Genomic DNA, 13,449 nt, shown 5'->3' with positions numbered 1-13,449 from the left:
GTTTAGTTTTTTAGGTTTAGTTAGGTACCTTCCAGGTCAGAGCCAGGGTGGGGCAAGCGCCCCACCCTGCCCCACCGTGGCTACGCCCATGTTCTTGTTTGAGATAATTGTGCCTCAATCTTTACAGTAATAAAGACATTTAATAGCCACGCTCACAGCTGACAGCGATACGTTTGCATCTGGAGGCAATTATCACAAAATTGATTGATTAGGAGTAACGGCATCTTTAGTCATTATACTTTTATATGGGACTAGCGGTCCGCCCCGGCTTCGCCCGTGGTACATATTTACGTTTTCTCTACATAAAAACCATCCTCGTACTTCAAGGAATATAATAAAAAAAGAATTATCGAAATCGGTTCAGCCGTTCTCAAGTTATGCGCTTACCAACACATTTTGGGATTCATTTTTATATATAAGACTAGCGGTCCGCCCCGGCTTCGCCCGTGGTACATGTTTACGTTTTCTCTACATAAGAACCATCCTCGTACTTCCAGGAATATAATAAAAAAAGAATTATCGAAATCGGTTCAACCGTTCTCGAGTTATGTGCTTACCAACACATTTTGCGATTCATTTTTATATATAAGATTACCTACTTCATGATTACTTATTCTTATGAAACATTTTTTTTATAATACGTAGAAGTTTCTTAATAATTGGAAGTGCATCTTTTGTGCCGTCGCGTCGTCATAAGTTCTTCTAAAATCGTCGATAAAAAAATATGATTTTTTTTATTCAAACACAAATAAAATCTACCTATGCGTTTTACAGCAGAGTCCTTCATTAATTAAAATAAAATTAAAAATAATCACACCACCTCATAAAATCTAACCACTTGTTTTTAGACAAAATTTTTGTCGTAACATTAATTGGCACATTTTCGTGGAGGTGGTTAAAAATAAGACATAAGACAAAAGTCTAGAAACAGGTGAGATTACCTACCCGAGGGTATTTCATGATGTTTTCTGACACAGCACAAATTCACAGGTAGTCTGCGGCCACCTGCATATAGCTGCATTGTTGTTTCTATTTTGTTTAGCATGCAATAAAATGCATTATATACGTTTATTTTATCCTATTTAGTATTTTATTAAGATTGAGAAAAAAAAACAACGTGATTTAAATTTTTGTTTCTAAGTACTTACATGATTATTTAGCTGACAATGGCTGACTCAAAAATTTTGAAGAGTTTTCAACATTTTTTCACCAACCATAATATAGGCTACATTTTTTATCAGTTAAAGTTAAATGCTTTTAGTTATACATGTTTAAAAAGATAAAGCTCAAAATGATTTAGTTAATATAATAACGGTTTTCCCTATTCATGGACAAAAAAATACAAAAATACAAAAAAAAAAAGACGCAAGCAAAGCTGCGGGCATTAGCTAGTTAATTATAAAAGTATTGATTGCAAGTACAAAGTGCATAATATGCACTGATGGATAAAACGTGTTTTATTGAATAGCAATGATAACAATAAGTAGGTTTTAGTTCAAGGCAATTATAGCAAGAGTTGTACTTACAAATTATAGTTAAAATATGTTAATCTTGATTACGTATACAAATTGGTGGTCAAAGTTCTTTTAGTGGATACTTCCTTGTTCTGTTGCATTCATTTGTAATCGACTTCTATGAATGTATCTATAACATTTAGAATATTTTCTTTCTGATTTGTTAAATATACTTACATGTTATAATAATTTATATTTATTAAAAATATGTGTTGTTAAAAAAATGTTCAATGACACCAAACTTTAAAAATGATTTGATTCTATACCTATTATCGGACACACCTACCTATTATAAGGACATTGGGAATTGGAAATACCTACGTCATTTAATTATTTAAAAACAAGGCAATATAACAACTGAAAATAATTAGATCACTGTTAAAATGCCCTATTAACTTCTACAACTGTCAATTGTTTTTTTAACCCAGATGTTACTGAAACAATTTTTATTATCATATTAAGGTGAAATTTACATATTGTGTCCATATTGCAAAAAGTTTAACTGGAAAAATAGTATAAAAATTTTATCTATTGTGGAAATCTCGGAAAATGGTGTACTTTTAAAAGGACGGTAGTAATATGTACTACTAAGTAGGTAGACTATGATATTAAAATGACATCATACATTTCACATATATTTATGTAGCAATATGAAAGTTTTCAAAACATAATTTAGGATGCAAGGTTACATTACATTTTGGACAATAGAAATTGGCTTTCTTGTGACATTCTATACACTGAAGCTGCTTGTCTCTGTACCTAATGATGTGATCTTTTCCATCAAATCCAGAGGTTTCCGGAAACCATAGCACCTTTACGTACCTCATATGTTTCGAGCAGAGCAGTTCCAACACTTCTATGAATGTGGAGATAATCATAATGGCCCCCTTTTACTTATATATTTGCCAAGAATTATGTATTGCCATATCTAGTCCATGACAAGTCAAAGAAAAATACCACTTCTAGCCTCTGATAGATGTCTTGTACAAACCGATGCTCTGGTCGGATCTGTCCACCCCTCCTATTTTCTCGTACTTTTTTTACGACAACTATATTTTTCTTCTGTTGTTGTGAAAATCTCTTTACCGTAGACACAGGCTGAATCGTATCAGAGTTTGATGCAACAGTCACAACACTGTTATCATTTCATTTGCAAAATAAATTTGTTCTACTCTGGTCGATTGATGTTTGAATGTACCTTGTGGTGTCTTTTTCAATTCTCAAAGGCAAAGGGCATTTCGCGATGCGATTTTCACGTACTGTGCCAGTAGCCTTTATTCCTCGTACTCGAAGTTCATCAATGAGATGAATGGACGTAAAAAAGTTGTCAAAAAATAAATGGAATGCGGCTTTGCCCTATATTTGTCGCATTACATCGGCATACTGTAATACAACGCTTGCACCCAATCCCAGAGGCTTTTGGTATTTGTTTTTATTACCAACATCATTCGATTGTCCTTGGTATGGAATATAGATCACACCAAACTATGCAACCTAACCGTGTCGCGATCCAAAATTCATACCCCCATCTTATCGGTTTCCATCTTATGAATTGCTTGCATGGATGGCCGTCATAGTAGGGCACCATGGCTTCGTCGATGCTGTGATGCTCTTCGAAGAGTGCATGCGCAAAAAAGTACTCTGTAGTAGTACATATTACTACTGGCCTTTTAAAAGAACGGCAATTAAAACTGCATAAATATCACAAATAAAATGTAATCTAATAGTAGGTAATATATATTTCTGATAAAACACGTTTCAAATTACGTGTATTTAAAATAAATCAAGTAATTTGTTGTAATTTATTGATAATACATTTAACTTGATTTATCAATGGAAAATAGCAGAAATTCTAAAATAATTTAAAAATATACCACTGTTATAAAACGACACAATACTTTAATTTTCCAATTCCTACAACCGTGAGGTGCCAAATGAATATAAACATTTTTTTCAAAAATGCCCTCATTGTTAATAATAATTTTATTTGTGGTGCGTCCTTTTAAAAGAACGATAGTAACAACTGGGTTAAATAACAAAAAAAAAAAAATAAGTACCAATATCTTTATTTTTTTATTTGCAGCAAAACTAAGCATAAAGCTATTGAATATCAACGTATAAAATTACATAACATAGCACCTGCATGAGCGGAGATGACGTCATGTTATCACGTTTGTCTAGGCACGCAATATTCGACATGCACTTCGTAAAAAGTTTATAGCAAGGAATTACCTAATTACTTACATTTGTATATTGTTCAGAAATTGAAGATAGATGAAATATATCTATTTTTATTATATTTAAGAAAATATAGAATACGGTCTACCAAATATTTTTGTAATTTATTTTTTAATAATTTTAAATGTATAATTCATAAATTTACAATTAAGTACCTACTTATAAGGCCTAGACTAAGCAAAATCGCCATGGTTCTCGAAGTGGCTTCACTTTTTTTCTCGCGACTTAAATTTAAACCACGAATTTGCACATAATTAGTTTTTCATAGAACACCTGTATCACGGATCAGTTAAATGTACCATGAATAATGAATATTGAAGGCACAACCATTAATATAGTGTGTGCATCTTGGGCGGTATTGTGGTTTAGCGGCTTACCTCTTGCGGGAAAAATCCTTGGTGGGCCTCAGCCTAATGTGTTGAAACTGAAAAAGTTATTACTATGTGCATTAAAGTAACAACTACCAAATATAGCTGCACAATGTCATTAGTCATTACTATAATATCTGTGCAAGTTCCCGCGAAACGTTATCTGTTAAGTGACGTATAATTTTCGCGGGAAAACAGCTGATAATTTCATGAATAGTAATCATATAATACGGAAACAGAGCCACGGAGCCCAGGGCCGCCTGTAATTGTGTCATCCGACGTCTACAATTGTTAACATGCTAGATTAACAAAGGAGTCCACTATTATGGAGTTATTTCTGTACATAGGATTTAACAATATGCAGTATAGAATAATAGCATAATTCTTTTATATTCTAATGATGATGGGATTGGGTTTAGACCAGTTAACATGTACGCTTCACATGTACTCTTTCAGGTTACGAATATCTGTAGGTCATAGTGTACATGAACAAAAAACTAATTGACTACACAGACAAGACACAGAGGGATTGATTTTTTTTTCTACCTACCATCGTAATTTCAGTTAGCTTGTTACCTTTTGCCCAGGTTGCCTGGAAGAGATCACTTCTAAGTGATAAGGCCGCCTAATAAACTATACTTTTCTTGTTTTGTTTTGTATAAATTAGCAATAAGTTTCCCATGTATAGTTTTATTAAAGAGTAATAAATAAATAAATTGAACGGTCAACAGAGACAGGGATTATTATTTAAGCTTTCCTATAAATCGTTTATCAATGCTTTATAAATTTTATGGCAAAGTTAAGCTTCTTTGAACATGTCTGTTTAAGATTTTAAGAAAGCTTCATTTCATCGGTTTAGGGCTTAGATCATTACTTAATGATCTAAGGTTTAGGGTAATATTAAATGTACGTACTATACATACATTGCTTACAGATACTATATTATAGTATATTTTAAAGCAATAACCTTTGTGTATAGGTAGGTAAATAGGAGCGCGTCGTAATTTCAGTCTACCCTGATTAAATTTCTTACTTCCTACTAATACTATAAATGCGAAAGTTTGTGAGGATGTGTGTGTGTGTGTTTGTTACTCTTTCACGCAAATACTACTGAACCGATTACAATGAAATTAAGCGCACATATAGAGGGTAACTTGGATTAACACATAGGATAGGTTTCATCCCGGAAATCCCACGGGAACGGGAACTATGCGGGTTTTTCTTTCAAAACGCGGGCGAAGCCGCGGGCGGAAAGCTAGTTACTCCATATTGTCCAGTTGTATATAATATTGAACATTCTTAAATTCTCATAAAAGTTTCTTTCCTATTTAACGTTTTATTCGAGCACGTTGCTTTTATTTTTATACTGCGAAAGAAAATATTTGATCGAAAGACGAGACTCGAATACGTCTTTCACCTATATGTTATAACTTATAATATATAATACTCCTGAATGTTACTGTTTCCTAAACTGAAACGAAGCCAGGTCAACACACTAGTCAGCTATTTCAAGACCCAACACGCCTGTAGATTTAACAAACAATACTCCGTACCTGACCAGTTTTTAAAACAACTTTCACACGGCCTAAGCTTTTGTTTAAAGAGCACAGCAAATAATGGAGGATTGAGATTCAAAGAAACCAACTCACAGTGTATTGATGTTTCAGGTAATACAAGTATTAGCTTTTGCTTTGAGAATATGAATGATTATGAATATTGTCTTAACTTTAGTGATCGTAAATTCTGAGAATCGCTTAAGTTTTACCTAATTCTAATTGTTAAGAGTGTTTAAATATAATGTGCTCATATTATTCTTTTTAAATGTTAATTATATAATCAGATTACGTTATGGTGTGTATTGTAACCAAATTTAAACCTCCTCTTAAACTCGCTTATATCTAAGCTTAATTAGGTTATTTAGAACAAAAAGGACTGAATCATTTTTGCATAGTTAATGATAGAATTTGGACAGCGGACTTGCAGAAAAGAAGGCCTATCGCCAAATTTTGGTGGATGGTGGATTTGGATTTATCAAGTTAGTTTGAGCAATTTCATTATAATACTCAAGCTCGCTTCGAATTACAGAATGTAATTATAATTGATTTTAGTTGTTTTGTTTTCTGGGTGGAACAAGAAAATTTTCACCTTCGAATGTCGTTTTATTTCTTGACAAAAATAATGGAATGTTGAAGTAAAATTTTCTATCTACAGTATGAAGGGTACTTTCCCTTTCTCAGATGTAACAAAATTCCACCGGTACATTGACATTATTAGTTGAAAGATTAGATAATTATGCATACTAAGGGAACCCATTATTTTAAGAATTTATTAATATTTCATCGTAACCTATTACACAATAAGTATCATTTAGTTATAACAGCATTATTTATAATTACATAGATTACTGTAAAGTGTATAATTATGGCTGACATATAATAATCATTATAGTCATAATCTTAGGTCATAATATTAAATGTCAGGTAGCGGGTAAATGAATTGGAATTACCAAACGATACGAAGAAAGTTCGCGCTAAATATGCTAAAATTTCCCTTATATTATTATTTTGTTATAAAAATGCGAGCAGTCTACTAGTACTACTAGTTTTGGAAAATTTGAAACAACCGTTTCAAATTAGGTTCACAGAAAATATCTTTATAGAGACTAAAACAGTGAAATAAAATCGACGTTCCCAAAAACGACAGAGGTTCTCAATTTTTAGCGCTTTTCCGACAATAAAAAAATACTTTTTACGTTTATACCTTCAATGCATTAAAATACCTAATCCACACAAAATATAATACTTATATCTAAACTATCATTCTATTAAATTTCTTAGAAGAGATACTACAAAAAGATAGTTATCAATTCATGATAACACTGCCATCTGTGTTGTGTATTGCTCTCACTAGATGGCAGCACTAGCTACAATTGACTAACAAAGGATAGGAAGTAAACGAAATCTTTGTTCGCTTCATGTTTATTACCTTTGTATGTCATGTCGTTAGAGATTACTGAAATAACCTGAGTGATAAATTCAAAGTTACATAATAAAACAACAACATAATGTGGCAGTAAATATATTCAGAAAATATCAACCATAGTCGACTCGATTTCGTCAGTATAAAAGTATATAGACAAGTATTAATTAGTAAAAATTACAATGTTGTCCATTAATACAAACAATTGATTTTCCTAAAGTTCATTATTGCTTTATACAATATCGTATCGAGTATAACATTCGATAACAAAGATATTTCATTAGATAACTAAATAGGTACCTAAACTTAGGAATAAGCCGTCTTCCACTCACATCCATCGTCACGATAAACACTTAATTTAGATATAATAATAATTACATATCACAATGAAACGTTCCTTCAACGCTCTCGCAACTAACACACGTATAATTAAAATACAAAACGAAGGCACGAGATCTACCTATGCTACGACTATTGTAAACATGCCCTAAAAATGTTACTCTAAATGCACGCGTGCAGAGGCACGCATCAGTCTAATCGGCCGGGAGTACAATCTTATATAATTTCAGTAGCATAAAGAGTTAAAGCGGTTCTGGAATATAATGACTGGCTCGGCTGAGGTCGTTCCCCGTGCGAGCAGTATTGGAATGTGGACGCGCGGCCGCTCCCGGCGCGAGCGGGCGCGGTGCGCGCAGGTAGCGCGGCGGCCGGCGTTGCCGCACTGCGCCCGCGACCCGGCCCTAGCCCACTAACACGTCACTACCACTGTCTTCTTTCAAACTACACTGTGTCCTTGTCGTTCCCCTCGAACTTCGCCGCTAGGTCGCCCATCAGTTCTTTGTATATCAACGGATCGATATTCTTTCCGAGTTGGTACAAAACGAACCAATCGCCGATTTGCAATTTCCGTGCCACCGTCTCAACTTGTTCTTGCGGAGCGAGGCGGCTACGTGCACGCAACAGGTAGAGACGCACACGCGGTCCGGCCACCACGGCTGCGCGATACAGCAAAGATATGCCACTCAAAATGGACAGGATGATGAACCAGAACCACAAGAATACGTAGATTTTCTCGTTTACGATGTTAAGTGGCAGTACACACAATCCGTCAAACTTCTGCACGGTTCCTGAAGGACCATATTTGTGGAATGTGCATTTTGTCACTTTAGGAAACACTCTTGCCATAGGGTCTTCGCGTTCCTCAGGTTCCATTTCAGTGAAGCGGACAACGTCACGGCCGTAGGTCGAAAATTCACCGTCCAAGAAAAAGTCCATAAAGTATATTTGTCCAACGACGTTTATGAAATTCAGCACTTCACAGATAAAGAAACGGAAAGCGTAGAAGTTTTGCGTATTCAGGTTTGTATGGAAATAGTCTACTAACAGTTTCTTGCGGTCCTTTTTACAATCTTCCCCAACAACCGGGCAATTTAGATCCAGAACTAACATCTTAATGCGGCCTCCTTCCCAGGTCTTCCAGAGGTAACGCGGGACATAGAATAGGATCGCTTGGAAGAACAAAACAAAGCAGACCCATTGGTAGTATTTGTGGTATTTCACCTCATCTTGTCCGTCCACGTGCGATGCGACGCCTGGTTGCACTACGTCCTTGCCGACTCGGCCAACGAGTCTGTTAGGAATAGTGAACGTCGAGTAGATCCAGCAGTAGGTGTCCATAACAGCAAAAGGTATTTCATCGACGATACAGTCGATCGGGTCCCCGATGTACTGCCTCGAAGTTACGAGCAGTGAGAACGTGACTAGGATGATCACGGTGGCTTTGTAGTGGAGTCGAAACACATTGTTGTCGATGCACACAGAGTCGAGCTTGAGGAGGCTCTTCACAGAGCCAAAAACGTCAAACATGGCGGGTGGTTAACCGCGGGCGCGCGGCGCGTCGGTCGCGGTGATAGAAAAGTCGGGCGTGCGCTTCGCCCTCGCGTCAAATGAAGAATGCTAGCAGTAGCGGGGCAAAGACTGTCGAGGGGGACGCGGCGCGAGGGCCGCGGGGCGCGGGGTGCGGGGTGCAAGGGGCGGCCCCCGCCGCGTGCAGTCGCAGTCTCCACTCGGATCAACGACACAGCACTGACCCTATTTCCACCTATATTCGTGGCGTCATCTGGTAGCTGCCGCCGCTAGCTACGCATCTCAAAACAAGCATTAAAATTACTCGCGGCGTTACACACGATGGACACAATTAAATACGCACTTATCAATTGATTGTATCATTCGTCGAGGCGGCCGAAGTTTGATAGTTTTCGATATCGCACTTCATAATCGTGTAGCTCTTTGAATATCGAAAACGTCGATCGAAAATATAAACGAAGTCATGACGTACATGTCGACAAAGAATGAAACATGTCTCAGCTTTCATCAAAGCACCGATCAAACCAGTCGTTCCAACGGCGGATCTGGTTTTATTTCTAAACGGTTTTTTATTACACGGCAAATTTATATTATGAAACGTTAAAAGATGTCGAAGTTTGAGTAAAATTGAGAGATTTATCAAATGCACTAATTTGTATACAATCGTTGGAAGTGAATGTCGTTTGAGATTACATCACATTTATCGTAAAGTTCGAGGGTACGAAACGAGTTTGTTGTCAAACGATTCTCGGTCAGTGCAAACTGCAAGCAGCCTTTATCACTTTGTCCTCGTAACACGAACAAATCTGTCTCTTTTGTGTCATGTTTCCAAAATTCGATGTAAAATAATTATGAATGAACTCGAGAGAAGGAAATTCCTTGTCACAATTGAATTTGTTGGGAAATCGTTGGGAAAAATCTTGAATGTGGTGAATAAGTTGCGAAAATAACAAAAGATACGAGTGGGCTTTTGGTCAGGGGATTGGGGATTTTGAATTCACCTATCTACACTTTGAGGATCTCTGTCATTAAGTATTTTTTTAATAATAAAAATTTCATATTTAGTCAATTGAGTAGGATTTAATAATAGTAGGTACAGCATAGTAATAATATCTACATATTTATTATTTAAAAATTCAACGCATTGAAATTATGTACCTAACTCTCAACTAAATTAAATTGTAATTACTTACATAATATATTAATTAGCTACTTCAATCACTTACCCAATTCTCTGAAAAATGATTAGGTAAATTGTAATTTGCTATTTCCGTATTTCTTCAAAATATAAATCGTTACAGGGAATAATAATTACTCATAATAGTTCCTGATAACATAATATGCTCTAAAAGCACATACACAACACCCATAACAATAGATTTTGTATTATGTACATTGTACTGTCAGTTAATTTAAGCGCCAAAACATAAAGAATTTCGTTTTTAAGCTATTGCATAGCTTCTATCGCGGGCCTTGAGCGCGGGGACCGAATCCAGAAATTCCGTAACGAAAAAACCTCACGCTCCCCACTCTGACGGGAGGTGTGGCTTGAAGGCAAGCTATGCAATAGCTTTACCGCGGCAATCCCCGAGTGCCACACGTCTTTTTTTTAAACTTTCTAAGAAAGAAAAATATTATGGAAAACCAAAATGGAGGACTTTTGACGCCCTATAAAAAAAAAGTAATTTTTTCAAAGAACGTATATTCTGTGAGGAAAAAGATTGAAAAGTTTTTGCAATGAAAAAGCTTTTCCATTTTATATATATGTATATTTAACAGTTTCTATCAAAAACTAATCACCCGCACTTGACCTAATGTCAGAGGTTATGACGTCACTGGGTCAAGTTAAATTAAATGAATTCTTATCGTTATTAGAACGTCTACTTTTATATTATTTTGTTCAATTAATTTATCAATAATTATTTTATCTATCCTTTTATAAATTGTTGTGGCTTATACTTTATAATTATTGACTATTGGTGGTTTTAATCAAAATGTAACCAAATATTTTTCCATTGCACGAAACCGCTTTTTTCCAACTTTAGAAACAAAAGTGTTTCTATCGATTTAAATAATAAATCAAAAAACTTCTATGCAGATATTAGTTTTCATGTTAAATGGCGCCTAATAAGGATCTGATCAAAATAACAAAGAATTGTCAGAAATATCCATACGACATTTCTTTATTACTTTTTATCCGTGAAACATGGATTGGAATAATTATGGTTATATAGGAAACCATTTCTTAAAACGATTATTCAACAAAGCTTAATAAATTATGACTTCAACGGCATAATCAAAATACATGCAAACAGGATGATTCACTTCCCAAAACATAAATGAGTTCATAATATATAGTAGGTATTGCGTAAATGCAACATTTCTTATGAAAATCCCTCAAAATTTATCAGCATTATCAATACGCGTCGAGTAAAATGTCGAACTTACCTACTTATTTTCAAGGTGTATGCTTATCTTATCAATTATCGACAGATATTTAGCATGACATGGGCTGGTGACTATAGTTCGTTTATTTGATAGAAAATAGGAAGATTGAGAGGGCAGAGGCCCGTCGGTAAGACCACAGATAATGTAAGACTGTTCTTTCCTGAAGCTTCCTTGGTGTATGTTCTTTCTGTGATTCATTCAGCCTTTTCTCTTCGTAAATAATTGATGATTGAAATCGCTCTGCTGATAATGATATCTTGCGAATCTAAGATGAATTATCTATTACTTAAGTATTATTTTTGGGTTTTGTCTGCTATTATTGAAAGGTTTTGCATAATTTTCTCTGGTACACCTACTGTTGCGACTTGTGATGCTCTTTTTCATAATAATGATAGTGCTATTAATAATAGAATACTTATTTAAAAATGTTAATTATGTGAAAAGAAAATTGTGTACTTACTAATCCTACTTCCTTCCTATTTTGTGAGGATGTGTGTGTGTTTGTTACTCTTTCACGCAAATTCTACCGAACCGATTACAATGCAATTTAGCACACATATAGAGGGTAATTTGGATTAACACATAGGATAGGTTTTATACCGGAAATCCCACGGGAACGGGAACTATGCGGATTCTCCTTTGAAAACGCGGGCGAAGACGTGGGCGGAAATCTAGTTAATATATAAAACTATCATGGAAATGGCTTGTAGCTACAAATATTTTATGTAAGTAGTTACCTATTTGAAATGGATTGCAGTTCTAATCATTGTCACCAAAAATTACTTACCTGTTGACGACTAATGTGTGTAATAAATAAATAATAGAATGATTTTTTTATCATCATCATTATCAATAGGCTTCTTTCCACCACAGAAGCATAGTTTTTTTTAATTTGATATGGCAATGAGCAAAGACCAACTTGATGAAGTTACAGAAGTATACCTAGTACAATAGCCAACTGCGAGTGGTTCATCTGTTTCGTTCCAGTCTTCTTGCAAATGAAAATAATCATTTATAATAAAAATACATCCTTTTGAGGGTCCTGTATTGTTATTTGTAATGTTTAAAATAACTTTTATGATAATATACTTGCAAATAAACAGATTTTTACACATACGTAAGCATATGAAGTATTTCAGGCAGGGTCCATCAGTCCCTGTGGCGCAGAGGATAGCGCGTTGGACTTCTAATCCAAAGGTCGTGGGTTCGATCCCCACCAGGGATGAATGTAACTTTTGGCAAATTAAATAAATAAACATGCTGAGTGGCAATATGGATGCTGTAGACCATATATTTTTTAATATTTGATATATTTATAGAATATAAAAAGGTACATTTTTAAGCTTATTGGGGGTTGGGGGTTAAAAAATAATCAAATTTGTCAAGACTTATCTCCAATGGATGAAGATTCTCCATAACGGGTAGACCCATTGTGTTGTAACTCTCACGAATTGTTAGAACTTATAAAACTGTGATGGAACAGCATAGATAGATGAAATACTTAACAAAATAGGTAAAACTATTCTTCTAGAATCTAGGATATACATTAAAAACATTGAAAAAAAAATTGGTTGTCTGTAAAGTCGGTTTACTGACGATAGTTGAACGTGACAACGTTCGATTGTGCTTCTTTGTCGCTCGTTCCGCGCTCTCGCTTGCTAAAAAGCCTTACATGGAACGCCTCAGAACGAGGTAACGCCGCATGAGTCATGTTTTTTCGTGCATGCAGCCAGCTCTATCGAATTATAAGACGTTATCACGTCAAAAAAATCTTCAAACATTTTACATTCAATGCAAAACCATCTATATAATAAACCACAAATATTAAGTTTCTTGAATCATGAACCAATGCAATGCTTATTCATGGTTGTAAGAAATCATCGTACGTGACTACGATTCGATCGTCTTATGTTTCGTTAACGGAAAACTGACATTTTATTTTAACCGACTTCGAAAAAAGAGGCTATTAATTTTTGTTGGTTATAATTATGTAGGTACCTATGAATTTTCGGAGTAGGTATCTACACTTCTACACT

The 13,449-nt window shown here is 35.1% G+C and overlaps 1 protein-coding gene and 1 non-coding gene across 2 annotated transcripts; one reads left to right on the top strand and one right to left on the bottom strand.

The window, feature by feature from the left end:
• Positions 1–7,182: 7,182 nt before the first annotated feature.
• Positions 7,183–9,071, bottom strand: Inx2 (innexin 2). The gene has a single exon (XM_089712202.1). The coding sequence runs from the start codon at positions 8,963–8,965 to the stop codon at positions 7,880–7,882; it is 1,086 nt and encodes a 361-aa protein (XP_089568328.1). The 5' UTR covers positions 8,966–9,071; the 3' UTR covers positions 7,183–7,879.
• Positions 9,072–12,565: 3,494 nt separating this feature from the next.
• On the top strand, positions 12,566–12,638 carry TRNAR-UCU (transfer RNA arginine (anticodon UCU)). Its single transcript has one exon. It is a non-coding gene; the product is annotated as a tRNA-Arg (tRNA).
• The last annotated feature ends 811 nt before the right edge of the window (positions 12,639–13,449 follow it).

This window comes from Colias philodice, chromosome 3, assembly GCF_061535455.1.
Source record: "Colias philodice isolate Cphi_HAF_F1 chromosome 3, ilColPhil1 Martin Lab GWU primary, whole genome shotgun sequence".
NCBI lineage: Eukaryota > Metazoa > Arthropoda > Insecta > Lepidoptera > Pieridae > Colias > Colias philodice.
Note: the sequence above shows the minus strand (reverse complement) of the source record. Positions and strands in the feature narration are given on the sequence as shown.